This window comes from Phragmites australis, chromosome 15 (assembly GCF_958298935.1).
Source record: "Phragmites australis chromosome 15, lpPhrAust1.1, whole genome shotgun sequence".
NCBI lineage: Eukaryota > Viridiplantae > Streptophyta > Magnoliopsida > Poales > Poaceae > Phragmites > Phragmites australis.
Genome location: NC_084935.1, coordinates 5,641,128 through 5,658,608, shown reverse-complemented (window position 1 = coordinate 5,658,608; position 17,481 = coordinate 5,641,128). Strand labels below are relative to the sequence as shown.

General features: G+C 41.5%; 1 protein-coding gene across 1 annotated transcript; it reads right to left on the bottom strand.

Moving 5' to 3' along the window:
* Positions 1–13,686: 13,686 nt before the first annotated feature.
* On the bottom strand, positions 13,687–16,925 carry LOC133892698 (UDP-rhamnose/UDP-galactose transporter 2-like). Its single transcript, XM_062333608.1, has 5 exons — positions 16,544–16,925; positions 16,208–16,392; positions 15,924–16,124; positions 14,853–15,014; positions 13,687–14,367 (listed from the first exon to the last, which is right to left on the bottom strand). Exons 1-5 carry the CDS (start codon positions 16,671–16,673, stop codon positions 14,011–14,013), a joined length of 1,035 nt encoding a protein of 344 aa, XP_062189592.1. The 5' UTR covers positions 16,674–16,925; the 3' UTR covers positions 13,687–14,010.
* Between the last annotated feature and the right edge of the window lie 556 nt (positions 16,926–17,481).

The following is a 17,481-nucleotide window of genomic DNA, read 5'->3' as shown; positions in this document are numbered from 1 at the left end:
CTAAATCTATCCCAACAAGATACCTTCTGATCTTCCTCTAGGTGATTTACTATGCTATAAAAAAAAATTTCCACCACAAAGGTTTTTAAGATACGGTTGTGAGAAATTATCCCTTCATGTTTTTGAGATAGCTATGAAGTCAAGTCTTTGCCCATTAGATAGATTCGAGAAATATTTGTGTTTTTTTGGTCATTAAACCTGTTGCTGTCCCAAAAACCACTTTCATCATTAATGATGTTTGATTTTCTCGGAACTAAGTACCAACTCGGATTCCATTTAAATTAGGAGATAATATTTTGGACTTAACCGTGGCAGTAGGCAACATCATGCTTGAGCTCCATAGGCTTTAGAATAGACTTCATGCTTCCCCGATGAGTGGCATCTCAACTGAACTCAACGACAACCACATGGTATGGTTAAAAAATATCACTTCAATATCTCATTCTCTGCGGTCCAACTTGAAAGGAGGAGAGTATGTAATCTATATGCTTCCCTGATGATAAGAATATGCTACTGATTGCTAGCACACACACCCACAATTACAAGGATAGTTAAATCACAATTCACACCTCACATTCCCGTTGTTTTGATTGTCAAAAATAACCAAGATCAACTGCATGTTCTCACCTATGTACTGCATAATTTTAAGGCTAAAATATTGTATCATTCCTACCCATAGATAAAACAATACATGTGTATCTTCAATTCTCTACAATTCAATGACCAACACTACATAATTTTCTTAAATTCTGACAACTTGTCAATGATGCACAATGACAGATTTCCACATTAATGATAAATGGAACATAAATGGACGTACTCAAATTCTATCAAACTTCTAACTTGCATACAACATAGTACAAGCTAGCTAATTTTTTCAACGGGCGAATGCTAAAGAACTTGAACTTCTAATTATTTCAAGAAGTCTAGCTAGCAAAATAATTTCAATGCAAAATCAAACTAGCTAGCTTGTGCTATTATTCTTCAAAAATAATCTATTGCTATAAAAAATGAAACATGATTATAAAAACCTAAAAAAGGGCATATTAGAAGCACTATTCCTCAAAATTGTGCAACACTAGTCGATACAGTACACATCGGTCGGTGACATGAGAACCAGGGGTCCCCAAGTCCTGAGGCTAGGACAGCAGAGTGCCACGTGGCGCCCTCCCTCGGGAATTATCTCCCCGAGGTCCGAGAAGACCAAGTTCCGGGAGAGGGTGTTTGGGGCCATGAACAGTGGTCCCCGAGTACCCGAGTTTCTCGATGATCCGAGAAGGCCAAGTTCTAGAAGAGGGTGCTCGGGGCTATAAACAGTGGTCCCCGAGCACCCGAGTTCCCCGAGGACTCGAGAAGACCAAGTTCTGGGAGAAGTTGCTCGGGACCATAAATAGTGGTCCCCGAGCACCCGAGTTCCCCGATGACTCGAGCAGACACAGTTCCAGGAGAGGGCGCTCGGGGCTATGAACAATGGTCCCCGAGTACCCGAGTTCCCCGAGGACCAAGAAAGGACATATCCGGGAGAGAGTGCTCGGGGCCATCGAACAGTAGTCCCCGAGCACTCATAGTTCCCTGAGGGCCTGAGAATTCCTTCGCCGGTGGTCCCCACAGGGACTCGACAGTGAGGTGTCAATTGGTGAGAGGCCCGATGCTGCATTTAAGGGGACGCGTGACCTGTCACTTCCAACCACTCCCCCCACGCCTACTGTCAGTCCCTGCTATGGTCTGGCAGGGAGGCGTGGGGACATTTAATGCGCAGGTCACATCACGCGTCATCCGACGCGCCTCGAGATAACGTCGTAGGGCTCGAGGCATATCGCCTGCCACCCTGCTGTGTCAATCTCGCTCTGACCGGGCAGGCACGCGGGGTGCTCGGTGGCTGCCGGGTGGGCCCTTCCCGCAGCACCTGCCAAAAAGCAGGATGATGACGACAAGACCGGACGTGGGCGCGTTTTGAACCCTCCCCGTAACATTAAGCTACAGTCTATGATGGTTGCTTTCCATTTATGATGTCTTGGAACTCGCGACATCCTTTCTGGGCACGCCACCCACCCGACGGGTATAAAAGGAGGGCGGGCTCCCTGGAGAGAAGGGATCGGATGAACAACTCTGGAACTCGGAGAAGATCAAGACTCATAGAAGACAAGCTAACGAAGAACAAGAAGCACGAAACTCTAGACTTAAACAAATATCCTTGTAACACAAGAGATCCTCAGAGAGGCATTCCCTGAGTATTTATAGCATACATACAGGAGTAGGGTATTACGCTCCGTGCGGCCCGAACCTGTCTAAAATCCTCAGAGCACTTATTTCCTCCTGCATCCGATCATCCAACCCACCTGCATCTCATTTACTCCCATTTATTTCACGTACAAGGTGGATTCAGAATCATCTCCGGCCCAATCTCAAAGGGGGTCCCTCCGGATCCCCGCTTGTGGAGTTCATACTCCGACAACATCCTTGATCTTGGAAATGGAAAAAAATCTTATAGGGACAATTGTAGCAAAACGAGTAAAAAATAGAGGTAGACTGATTTAGATTTCTGCATAGATTAACCTATAACAGCATACGCATAGACTTTTGTCAAGTTTCTATAGTTCAAAAAGGTGAAAAACAACACAATCAAGTTATATGTCTTTGTTTCTTTCAGAAATGGGACGAGCTAGGTAGACCCTGGATTCTTTGGTCCTCACATCAATACCGAAGTGCAGGAGAACCTCGTTCTTATAGATAACTATTTTGGCATTCGAGCAAGTGAAACAATAAAATCAAAATTATGCAAAATTATCCCAATCACATCTGGGAGAAGACATCAACAATTTCTAGTGAAGCAATCAATAATTTACTAGAGATGTTGTGAGGAACAGTGACATTCAAGAGAGGTGTGGATTAGGACATTTAGAAACCTAAATTAAATTGGCTTTAAAAACTTTACAAGATAAATATATTTTATTTTTTATCTAAATATGCTCTAGATTTATCTAGTGTGTCTACTCTACCGCTCAAGGGATATTGAAACATACTCTAGCAAGGTAAATTGCAATATGTAAACGCGGAAACATAAATAAGATAAAGAGATAAACTTGGCACGAATAATTTTTATCACATGGTATCGATGGCATGAATGTTACCCCTAATCCACGTTGGAGGTCCACAAAGGATATGCTCTCAGTCGACATCTGGTCATAACTTTTGAGCCATCAAGCTACCAAGGTAAGGCCTCAAGCTGGATAAGTCACCAAACCACCAAGATAGGGCCTCAAGTCGGATAAGCCACCAAGCCATCAAGGTAAGGTCTCACCGCTAACCTCTCTTCCAATCACTTATCGTTGTGATCACTTCGGAGCTTGAGGCACCAAGGTAAGGGTCTTCACATCCCTGTACATGTGTCTTGTTGTCGTTCCACACCAAGTTGGAGGGTCAACAAGCTTGAGTCACCAAGACCCAAGATGCCGACAAGTCACCAAGACTCCAAGATGTCGGTGTACCTCTTGGTATAACCTAGGATCACTCATTGATCCTTTCTTCAAGCTGTAGCACCTAGCTACAACTCACTATAGGCCTATAAGTACTGAACACTTTCTAATCTTGTGCTTAATCACCTTGGATGATCACTTTAAGTATTTTGGTGGCTTGGATATCTTCACAAGTGTATATCAGTTTTCTCTACACTCCACCAGCATGCCACACATTCAAATGACTGAGTGGATGTGTATTTATAGCTGCAAACCCGCCAACTAGCCGTTTTCCTAACGGCTCAGAAAAGCTGTTAACACCGGATGATCCGGTAAAAACAGTAGTACTAACACCGTATCATCCGGTGAGTATAGCCTCATAAATTAGCCGTTGGAACCCCACTTAATGTATCTGTGAACATCGAACATTACAATGTACCTTCAAATTCATCACCGGACCTTCCGGTGAGTTATCTTGAGTCATATGAGCCTTTGTAGCCTCTATATGTAAAATGATCTGATGCATTAATCTTCAAAGCACCAGACCTTTCGGTGGGTTATTCTTCATTCTTCAACACTTGCAGTTGTTTCTATAAGAAATGTTCCAGTGTTATAATCCGGTGTGCACAAATCAAGCACCGGACCATCCGGTGGGTTGATCTTTAGTCTTCTACACTTATATTCTTCTCTACATGAAATATTTCAGTGTTACCAGTACATATCACTAGACTATCCGTGAGGTCATCAGCCTTCTCCTTCTTTGTCAGAAATACTTCGATAAGTTCAACATATAGAGCATCGGACTATCCGGTGAAGTCATCAGCCTTCACTTTACCTCCAGATAAAATACTCCGGTGAGTTTAACCCCTGAACACCGAACCATCTAGTGAGGTCAATTCTCTTGGGACTTCTCCAATTCAATCAATCTTTGTCACCGGCTGATATGGATTGCCCACGTAGAGCCACTCTAGTTTTATGGACTAACTTATAGCGATATGTGAACTTACAACACGAGACAACACAGTGGGTTAGGTTGCGTTTGGTTGTAGCGCGAGGTTAAATGAGATATGACTATTTATGTTTTTTTGGATGGGATGATCTAATTTTTTGTTTGGTTTGGATTGATGGGATGAGTCAGTTTTCTGTTTGGTTGATGGGATTAAAATGGATAGGATGAACTAGTTTTCTATTTGGTTGGTGGGATTAGAGTGGATAGGATGATCTATTTATATTTATATGCATTCCATAAGTATTTGAATAAATTTGTGCATGTTTAAATTTATTTGAATTTCAATTGAATTAAAAAAGAATATCATATGAAATGATAAAAATACATATACATATAGCATGACAAAGAACTCACTTTTTTCACCAAATAACCTAGGGTTGAAAATATTTTTATAAATTAGTACATCATATGAGCAAATATTATTGAATTATTTCAGATTTTTGAAAATTATTTGAGGCATTAAAAATTTGCTAGAAGTTATAAAATTATGTTTCTTTAGAGAATTTTATTTAAATATTAGCTTAGTATTTTAAATTTAACCAATTAAAATAAGTTGTTAGTGAACTCTAGTTTACTTATAAAAAAAATTTAAATTTTTTAGATCATTATATACTACAGATAAATTTTTGTGTTAAATAAAAAATACTACACACAAAGCATGAACGAGTTGAACCAGCACTAATTGGATGGCTCCATCCTGCTGTTTTCATCCGAATGGCTCCATCCAGCATCTAAGCTAATATTCGCTCAGGCTAGCCACCCCATCCAACACATCTACCAATCTACTCCGTCGTCTAACCAATTGGACGTTTAGGATCTGTTTGGTTGTCCGTATGTCCTCAGTCTGACTGTATGAGTCATATAGGCTGAGTTAAGATAAGCTGGAGAGATACAGTAGGGTCTGTTTAGTTGGTTGTATGTGTTTAGTCTGGTTGAAAAGAGATTATATTGTTGTCTGTATGAGTATATATTGTATTACAAAGGAACTCACTTTTTACCAAATAAACTAGGTTGAAAATATTTTTATAAATTAATACATCACCAGATAAAAATATTAGTGATTTTTTAATAATTTTTGGAGAATTTTAATTAAATATTGACTTAGGTTTTTTAATCAAACTAATTAAAATAGGTTGATAGTGATATCTAATTTATTAAAAAAATATTTAGAATTTTTTAACCTCTAAATAAAATCAAAAGTTAAATAAAAAAATTCGTATACACAGTATTTTATATCTCCCCAGTCAGGCCCGACAGAAACAACCGATTCCGATATTTCCCCGAATCTAACTGGACGGAGCAACTGCATAAACGGATGCAAGCCTCTAGCGCTGATCCAGACATCCAAACAAATGTCTCCATAAACGTACTGCATCGGCGGATGCATTCAGGAGCCCAAACACGTCTTTAGTGCTTGGCCCACGCCACTTGCATCTGTGGTGGAACGGCCAGTTTTCGTCTTGGGAGCAGCGTGACACGCTGCGCGGAAATCGTGTTTCGCTTTTGATTTACATTGATACAACAAATAGTTCAGTTACTGTTGCTTATGAAATTACTTTAATCTTTTTTTTTTTAACATTGAGTGCTTCAATCCAGGCCATTGTTTGGGGACTGTACAAAATAGGTTCGCATTGAATTTGTTTTGATTGTAGGATTAGTACAAACGAGTTCCATAGGAAATCTCCCTCCCTTTTAACCTTTCCTGAGGACAAGTGGAGTACTACGAGATTGGACGCATACTAAGATTTTTTTTTGCGAGTTGCCTATGCAAATATCTCTATTTTTCTATGCACAATGCAAGTTCTCTCTAAAGTAAATTTTAAAGTAAATTTTGCAAAACTACAACTATTTACATCTAATTATCACAAACTACAATTTTTAAAATAAATTTAATAAAAATATAAGTACTTATACCTTGATAATTGTATTTTTTGGAAAAAAAAATATAGTTTTATGTTACTAGGGTACAAGTACTTGTTCTGTGAAACTCGTATCAGAAGTTATAATTTTATGATAGTTATATACAAATAATTGTAGTTTTGTGAAATTTATCTTTCTTTTAAAGCACCTTAAAATATACAGGAAATTTTGTATATGTCCCTTTCCAGTAGGATTATACCGCATAAAGTTATTCTTGTTGTTTCGTAATAATGCTTTCAGCGGTCAAATGAATTCAAACTGTGGGAGCGGATTTAAGTGTGGTAAATGTACCACCCGTTCCCCTACCTAAATCTCGAGCTTGTGATATATTTAACGAGTTATAATTTCTGCTTATAGTAAGCTAGAAGTTAGAACACCTTTCAAACCCTATGTATCTATTATAATAACTCCTTCCTAATGACAAAACAAGGAGGCTCTCCTCGGAATATATTCTTTTTACTAGAGGACATAGTTTCAAATTCTCGCTTCCCTTCGAGCTTCTCGAAGATAGACTATCTGAGCCAAACAGTAACTTATTCATGCCGCTCCTTGACATTTTTTTTTCGCTTCTCAATTAAAAGTTATTGACAACAAATAGCCAATTCTTGCCACACGCCCTAAAGTCTAGTGGCTCTTGTTATTGTCGTTTTCGCAAAAAAAAAAAAAAAAAAAAAAAAAAAAAAAAAAAAAAACTCCATCTTGTGTCTCACATTTCTCAATCCTTCTTTGTCACCCAACACTCAATGGCCTCTAAATCTACTGCTTGCCCATGTTCAAAACTATTTAGATTGCTGATATGAAAAATGGTATGATTACAGTTGTTTGCAAATAAAATATTTGTATTCTTTTTGCTAACATATGGCAACTTCTTATTAAAGAATGTGTCTTGTCCAAGTTACACATTCTTAAACAGATGAACTATGATTAGCCCACTAAGAATGTTCTCGGATTCTCACATGTAGCATGATTTGACAGCTTGAATGTTCCACACTAACAACGCATCCCACCGACGCTATGGCAATCATGAAGACACATAACACGGCTCAACTCAGGACTCCAGAAAGTGCTCTGCATCTCAGTAAGCATCTGCGAGTTCAGAGTGAGAATGTAAAAATGATTCCCAACACGAGTCCCCAGTCCCCACAACGTATTCGATCTGCAACGCCGAGGGGCCTGCTACCAAGCCTGAAGCTAGAAGCCTAGAGCTAGAACTCATCCATCCGCATTCACAAGTAATGACGCTTCCTCGATCTCCTTCATCGACTGCTGCTCCGACGCCAGACATCCGCCGTGGCTGTGTCCCTTCTTCGTCCCTGGTAGCGACTGGGGGCCCAGCGCAGATTGTGTCCGCTCATGGAGTGGCGAAACCTCAGGTGCATGTGCCGTCCAAGGAAGCTGCACCGAAGCTGGTTGATGCGCCGTCAAGGAGGGATGCGCCCCTGCTGGTGGGCAAGGGTGATGCGTCCCTGCTGGTGGGCAAGGATGGTCCACACCGAAGTAACCGCTTCAATGCGATCCACTCTTCAGATGGTATTGAGGTGGCGGATGAAGAATCAGTGATCAAGACTATGAAGCGGATTGCTGCCCGCAATCTGGAGTCACCAGCGAGGTCTGCGTTGGCGACTCACCACGCTCTCATGTTATTATCATTTTAGGTACATCACAATCTACTTCCGATTTATCTATTGCTTCTTTACCTAAGAAGAAATTTACATCCATACTGAGTAAATTAGGTGTTTCTTTGGATAACTGTAGCAATAAAATAAATCTATCTATTAAAGCTTTGAAAAACGTTGAAGTAGACAGAATGAAGGTGGTTAAGTATTCAAAAGCTACGAATAATTTTTCATACAATGGTTTCACGAAAAAGGTTAATCCCTTTGACGGAAGTGATAACAAGGACACCGAACCTAATGCTGCTCTACTCGCTCACTTAGTTAAGCATGTGTCCGAAGTCGATTGGGATAAGGCGGAGCTAGGCACAAAAATATGTGACCTTATGGCTACTGCTAGAAAATTTAAATCATCCTCTAAGACAAAAGGGCGAAAAGCAACAATTAGAGATAAGAAATCTAATAAAAATATTTCCGAATGAAAGGTATCTTTTAAAATAGCAGAGGTCTCTTCGACTTGGCTAAATATCGGTACGTTACTGATGCTATTAAGGAACATAATTTAGATTTTGTGGGCTTATTAGAGACTGGGAAGAGTGATTTATCAAGAACGAATCAGACTCGCCTTTCGGGTGACGCTGATTTTGTTTGGCATTGCCTTCCTCCTTGCGGCAGATCTCGAGGAATACTCCTTAGTATCAATGTATCCACTATAGATTTGTCTCTGATTGCTGAAGGAGAGTTTTTTTTGGGTCAAATTCCATCTAAGCAACAAGTTAGACAAAATTAACTTATGATGGCCTACGGACCGACGCAAGACGATTTTAAATCTAGCTTCCTAGTAGAGCTAGTACAGGCCTGCCAGCAGAACCACCTTCCCACGCTGATTGACGGAGATTTCAATATCTTGAGGAACAATTACAAGAAGAACAACAATAGATATAACGACCGTTGGTATTTTCTATTCAATGATTTCATTGATAGCTTTTATCTTAGAGCAATTTTTTTAATAGAGCGACAATTTACTTGGGCAAATTCCCTTCCTAATTCAACTTATGAAAAGTTAGACAGAGCTATGATGACTAAGTAATGGCAGTCCAAGTATCCTTTGGTTTCTGTATGCGCTCTGGATAGAGGTGTTTCAGACCACACACCCTTGTTGCTAGATACTCGATCAACAACTTTCCTAGTGAACCGGAAGATGTTCAAACTAGAATTAAGTTGGTTCACTCGGGATGATTTTTATGATCAAGTAGTGGAAATCTGGAATAAGCCGGTAAAAGACTGTAACCATACCCAATGATAGAATAATAAGATGAGCGTCTTGCGTAGACATCTTTGGGGTTGGGTGGCCCACACCAATGAAGCTTACAAACAAGAAAAGTGCAACCTTTGGTCCACCATAGATGAATTGGATATTGACGTCAAGGTACACGGCTTGACCGACGTTGAGAGAGAGCATTTAGCTCAATCTAGAGATCGACTGGCCAGACTTCTTCGTAAAGAAGAACTCAAGTTGTATCAACGTGCAAAGGTGACGGACGTCTTACCTGGGGACAATAACACCAAATACTTTTAGTTGGTTGCTAACAAAAAACATAGGAAGTAACAGATCTTTTGCCTAGATCAAGAGGAAAGTAAAATCGAAGGTGAATCCGCCCTAAAGGCTTATATCACTAATTATTATTAGTCCTTGTTCAGACCGCGTGAGGATAATTCTTTCTCTCCTGATGACTCCAGGAAAGACGATGTCTCCCAGTTCTCGGAGGCGGATAATGATTTCCTTATGACACCTTTTTTGGAGAATGAAGTTTGGGATGTCGTGTTTAAAATGGAACACAATAAAGCTCCAGACCCAGATTGATTTTCGGTAGAATTTTACCAAAAATTCTGGAATGTCATTAAGTTTGAGTTGATGAATTTATTCTAAGAATTGTATATGGGCGAACTGTCGTTATTTATCCTCAAATTTGGAGTGATAACTCTGCTGCTGAAAATAAAAGAGGTAAACCAGATCCAATAATATAGACCTATTTGTTTGTTGAATGTTAGCTTTAAGATTTTCACAAAGGTGATCACAAATCAAATAAATTCCGTTGCGGATCATGTGGTTAGTCCAACTCAAATGGTGTTCATACGAGGATGAAATATTCTAGAGGGAGTCATCATCTTACATGAAACAATTCATGAATTGCACAGAAAAAAATTAAATGGGGTTATTTTTAAGTGGATTTTAAAAAATCCTACGATAAGATCAAATGACCCTTCCTACTATAGACTCTTCGGATGAAAGACTTCTTGCCCGAGTGGATCTCTTGGATTGAGACTTTCGTTTAGAGAGTTAGTGTAGCAATTAAAGTGAATAATGACATTGAACATTTCTTTCAAACTAAAAAGATGACTCCGACAGGGAGACCCACTCTCCGCGGTGTTATTCAATATTTTTGCGGACATGTTAGTTGTTCTTATCAAAAGGACCAAAGCTGATGGGCACATAAGTGGAGTAATACCTCATCTTTTGGATGATGGTATATCTATTCTACAATACGCTGATGACACGATATTCTTTATGGATCATGACCTTGAGAAAGCTCGCAATATGAAGTTGTTGCTTTGTGCTTTTGAGTAACTATCGGGTCTTAAGATCAATTTTCAAAAAAGTGAATTGTTTGACTTTGGTGATGCTCAAGCCATGACCGAGCAATACACCGAGCTTTTTGGATACTGTACTAGCGAATTCCCTTTGCGGTATCTTGGTATTCCTATCCACTATAGGAAATTGAGAAATGCATATTGAAAAGGTGTTGAGGAGCGGTTGGAGAAGAAACTCAATAGTTGGAAAGGAAAACACCTTTCAACTGGCGAGCAACTAACATTGATTAATTCAGTGCTTATCAGCCTGCCTATATACATAATGTCCTTCTTTGCTTTACCAAGGGAGTCCTTAAAAAGCTTGATTATTTTTGTTTCAGATTCTATTGGCAAAATGATGATCAAAAGAAAAAAAAATACCATCTTGCTAAATGGAATATCCTATGCCTACCCAAAGAACAAGGGGGTCTAGGGATTCTGGATCTTGATTCCAAGAATATTGCCTTGCTTAATAAATGGCTTTTTAAGTTGCTCACAGTTGATAGAATGTGGTAACAACTTATACGCAACAATTACTTGAGCTCAAAGCCCCTTTCGCAAGTCCAGTGGAAAGTTGAGGACTCACATTTTTTGCGCCAGCCTTATGAAGGTGAAGCGTGATTTTCTTCGCTTTGGAAACTTCATAATCAAATATGGCACCCATATCAGGTTTTGGGAAGATTGATGGTTAGAAAATTCAACTCTGCGAAAATAGTATCCATGCCTCTACAATATATTTAGGAGCAAACATGATACTGTAGCGGAAGTACTCTGAACCTTCCCTCCGAATATTTCTTTTTGAAGGAACCTTATAGGGCCAAAATTAGTAGTGTGGAATACTTTACTTCCACGAATCGCTAATATTGAGCTTACTCGGGAGCAAGATGAATCCTATTGGAATTTAACCCACAATAAATAGTTCATGGTGAAGTCTCACTGTCTTACCTTGGGGAATTGTGATGTTCCCAACTTAAACAAACGCCTTTAAAAATTGAAGGTACCACTCAAAGTCAAAATCTTTCTTGGGTACTTATGCTAAGGGGTAGTTCTGACGTAAGATAATCTGGCTAAATGCAATTAGCAAGGCAGTACGAACTGTTGCTTCTATCATAAAGAGGAGACAATTAAACATATGTTTTTTTAATGCCGTCTTGCTCGGGTTGTGTGGTCTATCATACAAGTGGCTTCAGGACTTTTCAGACCTCGTAGTGTATTTCATATGTTCGGTATTTAGCTACGGGGTATTAGGAAGGACTTGGAATCGCAAATCCTGTTGGGGTGACTGCTACTAGCTGGTCGTTATGGTTATGTAGAAATGATATGATGTTTGATAAGAGAATTATTTCTTCTCCTTTGCAGATTGTTTACCAATGTACTTACTGGCTTCGTACCTGGGCTATCCTACAGATGCCGGAGTCTTAGGGTATGGTTGCGCAGGCGTGTCAGCACTTGCAGCAGGTGGTCAGTGAGTTTTTTACTCAGAAAAATGGGTGGCGGTCTAGTCAGAGAATCGACGCACTTTAGCAACTCTTGTTTCCACCGAAGTTAAACCTTTGTTGTGTTTTCTCTTTTCTTTTTATGGTTGTGTGCATCTTAGTTATGCAGTGATCAGAAGTATTCTTAACTCGATTGTATTACCTTGATATAATTGTCTGAGTTAAATAAAAACTTCCTTTATAAAAAAAAATAAAAACGTTGGTTTGATGAACAGCTTCGAAACTAGGAAGGAGGAAGCATAACAAGCAACAAGCTGAAGCAAAGCAACAGGACTAGAGTACAACACCACATGCCGTGGAGGGCGTTCAGGTTGGCCCGGGCTTCCCTCGCTAGGCCGTTGGTTCAAATTGTTGAACTAATATTCACCGATCTTTTTAGTTCGATTAATAATAGTATTTTTTTAATTAAGTATTTTTTAAAAAAGAGAAAATTTCGTAAAACTACATTATGATCGTTAAAAAGTATTACAAAACTATATTTTTAGAAAGATATTTCATATAACTACACTTTTTCTATCCTTTTATTTCATAAAATTACATATACTTTAAAAAAACTATAAAAAACTAAACTTTTATATGACCTTATCGAAGAACTACATTATTTTTAACCAACAGTATCACAGAGCTATACTCTCCTTTCCTAGATACATTTTGACAGCTAGATCCCACATGACATACTCAGTGGCATGTGACAGAGTCTGTTCGCTGACATGTCATCCCTTGCCACGCGGGCTCCGACAATACATGTAAGCAGGTCGACCTGGATTTAGTTAAGACATGTTTGGTAGTAGTTTGGGCGGTTAAATTGTTATGTTGCTAAAATCTGCCTTTGCGCTTCCGTATAGCATTTCTAAAATATCTTTTAGTAGCCTAACATGTACTCCGGGGTCTATTTTTATGCAACACAGAAATTGAGGGTACGAGGGATCGTGTGCTGTCAAACTGGCATCACATCAAAACCTATGCTTGAGCTGAAGCCAGAAAATTCAATAGATCACCCAGAAAAACAACTAAGTTCAACAACAAACAACCCCTCGTACCCTCAATTTCAACAAAAATGATTGTCAAACCCTAAATCAAATTGACCCAAGCTATGATGCAGGATATGCAGAGGCACTCTCGACTTTTGGCATGTGCACATGAACCACCACATCGAATCATGCTGATTAAGCAGGCCAGCGTGAACTGTCACATCGAATCAGAGACGAAATTGGATCAAAGGGGAAAGTTAAGGAACTCAATTGACTGGTTTAAAAGATAAGGGACGAAATTAAGTCTCTCAAATCGGCTATTCCGCCTTAATTGAACTAAAGAGGTTAGTGGATTGCTGCCCGCCATCCACCTCTTCGTCTGCCAATCGCGCCACGTGCCACCCACAACGCCCAATCCCTCCTATCCCATCCCATGTGGGACAGGCAACTCCGACGAAACGCACGGTCCCCCCTCGGGGCGAAGACGAAGCACCCGTGGTGCGAAGGAATCACAATTCCAGCAACCGGAACACGACAGCGAAAACTCGAAAAGAGAATTGCAGCGCCAGCTCGGCTGGATCCCAGCCATCCTACCACGGAGAAACACCCGTATCACATTATGTAAGTCTTCTTGTCATCTATAACAACACGCCATCACGAAATCGACATGTCTCCACCTCCACCCGTGACAGGGCAAATCTCTAATAAGCTTCCATCATCTACGTCTTACCCGCCTGCCCGGGGCAGTCGTCACCTATGATGGACTAGGACTCCCCCACCAACCAGAAGCAGAATTAACATCCAAGTATAGGTAGCTCCAGCAACTCCCGAGCAAGAAGTGTGGATCGAGCGAGCACGTACAATTACCCAAAAAAAAAAAAAGAACAAGAAGAATGAACGAATCAGCAGCAGCAGCTAGCTCTTCATCTCGCCTTCCTCGAGGTCGACCGGGGGGAGGCCGCTCACCCGGGCCTTGAGGGGCACGTCCTCGCCGTCCAGCATGTCGCTCTTGTTCCGCGGGATCGGGGCGGCCGCCTTCTTCTCGGCCTCCACGGCCCAGCTGTAGACCACCATGCCCATCACGGCGAGCAGCATCCCGAGGATGTTCTTCACGGTGAGGGCCGAGTCGAACAGGATCCAGCCGAGGGTCAGCACACACACGGTCTTCATGTGTCCCAGGACCTGGAAAGAGGTCGCCGAGAACCGGCCGATGCAGAGGTATTGGCTCATGTTGCAGAAGACGGCCAAGGAGCAGGAGAGCAGTATGAAGAACTGCAAAATGATTATAGCAGAAGCTGTTAGATCATACTGCAGCAGTCTCCACTTCCCAGCCAGCATCAAGAATTGCACAATGTCTGAAACAGAAAGCAGCATGAACAACTGCATTTATAGCTGCACGCTACTAACTGCTATTAACATTTTGTTTAGCATTTGGCAATCATTCATAAAATTGCTGTTTAACCGAGTAGAAGCCATATTTAGAAACCAAGCAACAAGAAAAACCTCAGAAGAATGTTAAGAAACAGGTACAGGAAAAACCAAAATAGAAACTGTTGTAGCAGTTTCATGACAGAATGAGCTATATCTTGCAGGTTACTTCAAATTTATTACCGGTGGACACTGGCTGGGTGTCCACTCCAGTAAAATAGACTGAAGCATGTCAGTTAAAGAGCCGAGAATACTGAGATGGATTTAGAGGATAAATAAAGAGCATACTTTCAGTAATTGAAACTTGGAAGACAAAAGTGATAACTTACAGTTGCCCCTCCTGAAAAATTGTACTCCAACAAAGATCGTCCATTAAGGTAGTAATCCACAAAGGGGCCCAATATGATTAGTGAAAGTGCCTGAATAGGTGCAGTTTTGCTCAGCAGCTCAAATGACCCAATGTTGTACTTCTTCTGGAAGGAGCCAATTGTCTGGAATAAAACAAAATAGCACTAATGTCAGAACTAAGAGCATAGGGGAATTTATTAAACTGGATAGATTATTATGGAAAATAATTTCCCAAGAAGGATCATCTTTAGCATTGAGATAACAATTGCAACTATTGGTCAACAGTTGAGAAGCATCATAAAATTCAGTAACCATCTTCCACAAACTTCAAAGTCCACATTTCTGTTAGTAAAACATCATCTAGGGTAGAAATACATTGTCGTTTCTGAATGTAACAAGAGAATGTAAATAGTCAAAAAGTTGCTTCAAATTGATTGTAAGTATTTAAAAAGGGTACATGACTAGCAAAGAAATGCTACAACAGAAGTCAACAAAAAGGTGTGGGCCAGAGGTTTCTACGAAGAGAACTGTGAATCTTCAGCGTATGATGCAATAAGTTGTATTACTCCTAACTGGCGAATCATGCTATAGACCTCAAGTACTTATTTATTCAATGGCCTGCATTATTGTGTTTCAGATCCGTGTTGCAGAGTTTTTTTTACCTCAAGGGATTCAGGGCCTTATTCCCCTGTTTACAGTAACTACGCGTCGGTATCGGTGCTACTACAATAAGCCACTAATGTTGCAGCTACAACAGTAATGTCCAAAGCAGCTCCACAGGTTGAAAAATACTAAGTTGGGAGGAGAAAGGGAAGGCATCAAATTAGCTGAACCACACAATCTCCAACCAGTTTCACTATACCTCATGTCCTCATCATCACTGGCAATACCAGTTTCAAATACAGACTATTACTCAATTCCATAATGGTGTAGCAATATTCTTATCGTTATGGCATCGACAACTGCATTCTTCACATCCTACACTGCTACACATGAATGCACGATGCAAAAAAAATCTAGCATTAAGGCGGTGACCAAGAAAAGAAGCTCACAATCTGTTGAAGTGACGTGCAGAAGACAGCCACGCAAGCACAGATGAATCCCTTGGCATTAACCTCCACATCCGTGACCGTGCAAATCCCGACACCCGCCGCCACAACGACCACCGCCGATATGACCTTGGTGGTGTAGTGCTTGCTGTTCAGAATCCATTCCATGAAGCAAACCACCGGAATCATGCTCAATTTGGAGATCTACATACAAATTCGCACCTTCAGCCACACAAGTAACCCAGGCCAATGGACGGCGTAGGCATGGCAAAGCAAGCATGGGTTACCTGATAGAACCCGACCGAGTTGAGCATGAGGCTGAGGTTCATCCCGGTGATGGAGGTGTTGGCGACGAGCGAGAACCAGACGAGCTCCCAGAGCGGGACGTGCTTGGAGACGGAGTAGCCGGTGGCGTTGGAGATCCACCCGACCAGCGCCGTGACCGTGAAGTGGAACCCGGTCAGCGTGGTGGCTGCGCATATCGGCAAGGAGAGAAACATTCAAACGCCTCATCAGAATCAGATCCGCGAGTTCCCCCATGGCCCCAAGCCGCGGATCCAGATTCCAGATCCGCTTGCGCTCCGCGAGGAGGAGAAACGAGAGGAGGAACAGAGAGACGGTACCGAAGGCGAAGGCGTAGCCGGAGGATGACATGAGCTGCTTGTTGGCCATGATGATGCCGACGGAGCTGACGACGTTCATCGCCCATGCGCCCACGTCGGACACCGCCGGCGGCTTCTTCTCCGCCTCCATCTCCTGCCCCCACCACGCGAAACCGGACGAGGAAGGGTTCGGCTCGGCTGGTCTGGCCTGGTCCCCGCTCGTCTCGTCTCGGTCCCTCACGCGGGAGGGGCACTCCGTTATAAAGGACGGGGGCGTTGCCGCCTAGGCAAGGACCAAGGAAGGGAGGACGGGGAGGGAGCCAGAGCCAGGGAGGGTTTCGAATTGGGTTGGGGGCCGCCTGCGGTGCGGGCGGAAACGTCAACGGGCACGGGGGGGCTGAATGGTGAAAAACTCGCTGTTTCGCGGGAAGTGGTGGTCGGTGAGAGGTGTAAGACGACGCCACGAGACCGGGGAAGGAAGGACGCGACAGGCCGGAGGTGTTCTCGGGAGTCGGGACCTCGGCTGGATCTGGGGCGCGCCGAGGGGCCGCTTTTTCCTTGCAGTTTCCCCTATTTTTCCGCGTCGCGGCGCAGGATTTTTCTCCAAACCGGCAGGCGCCGTGCTTGCTTGCTTGCTTCTTCCGGGCATGAACAATGCTGAGTGATCCAGGTGATTAACGGAATAGAGTGTTAAATGTCTATATAAAAATTATAATTTTTAATATAAATAAAAACTATATATATACTTAGATATAATTAATTATTTTATTAATATTAATATAAACAGCAATGTTTAAATATACGTCTTGAGCTCCACCGAACATATGTTAGTGCAGTTAAGGAAGATAATTCGATTTTTTTTTATAAATACCTTCTCTAAGTACTATTGTACATGCTCTAAAGCAGTAGGTGGAGCACCCGCGACCGGTTCCGTTTAAAGTTGGAGAGCTCATTTCACT

Excerpts from the sequence above, each read along its gene's own strand:
- LOC133892698 (XM_062333608.1), bottom strand. The coding sequence starts at position 16,673 with ATGGAGGCGGAGAAGAAGCCGCCGGCGGTGTCCGACGTGGGCGCATGG. Across the intron at positions 16,125-16,207 it reads ACTCGGTCGGGTTCTATCAG|ATCTCCAAATTGAGCATGAT; the intron begins GTAACCCATGCT and ends ATTTGTATGTAG. Across the intron at positions 14,368-14,852 it reads ATTTTTCAGGAGGGGCAACT|TTCTTCATACTGCTCTCCTG; the intron begins GTAAGTTATCAC and ends ATCATTTTGCAG.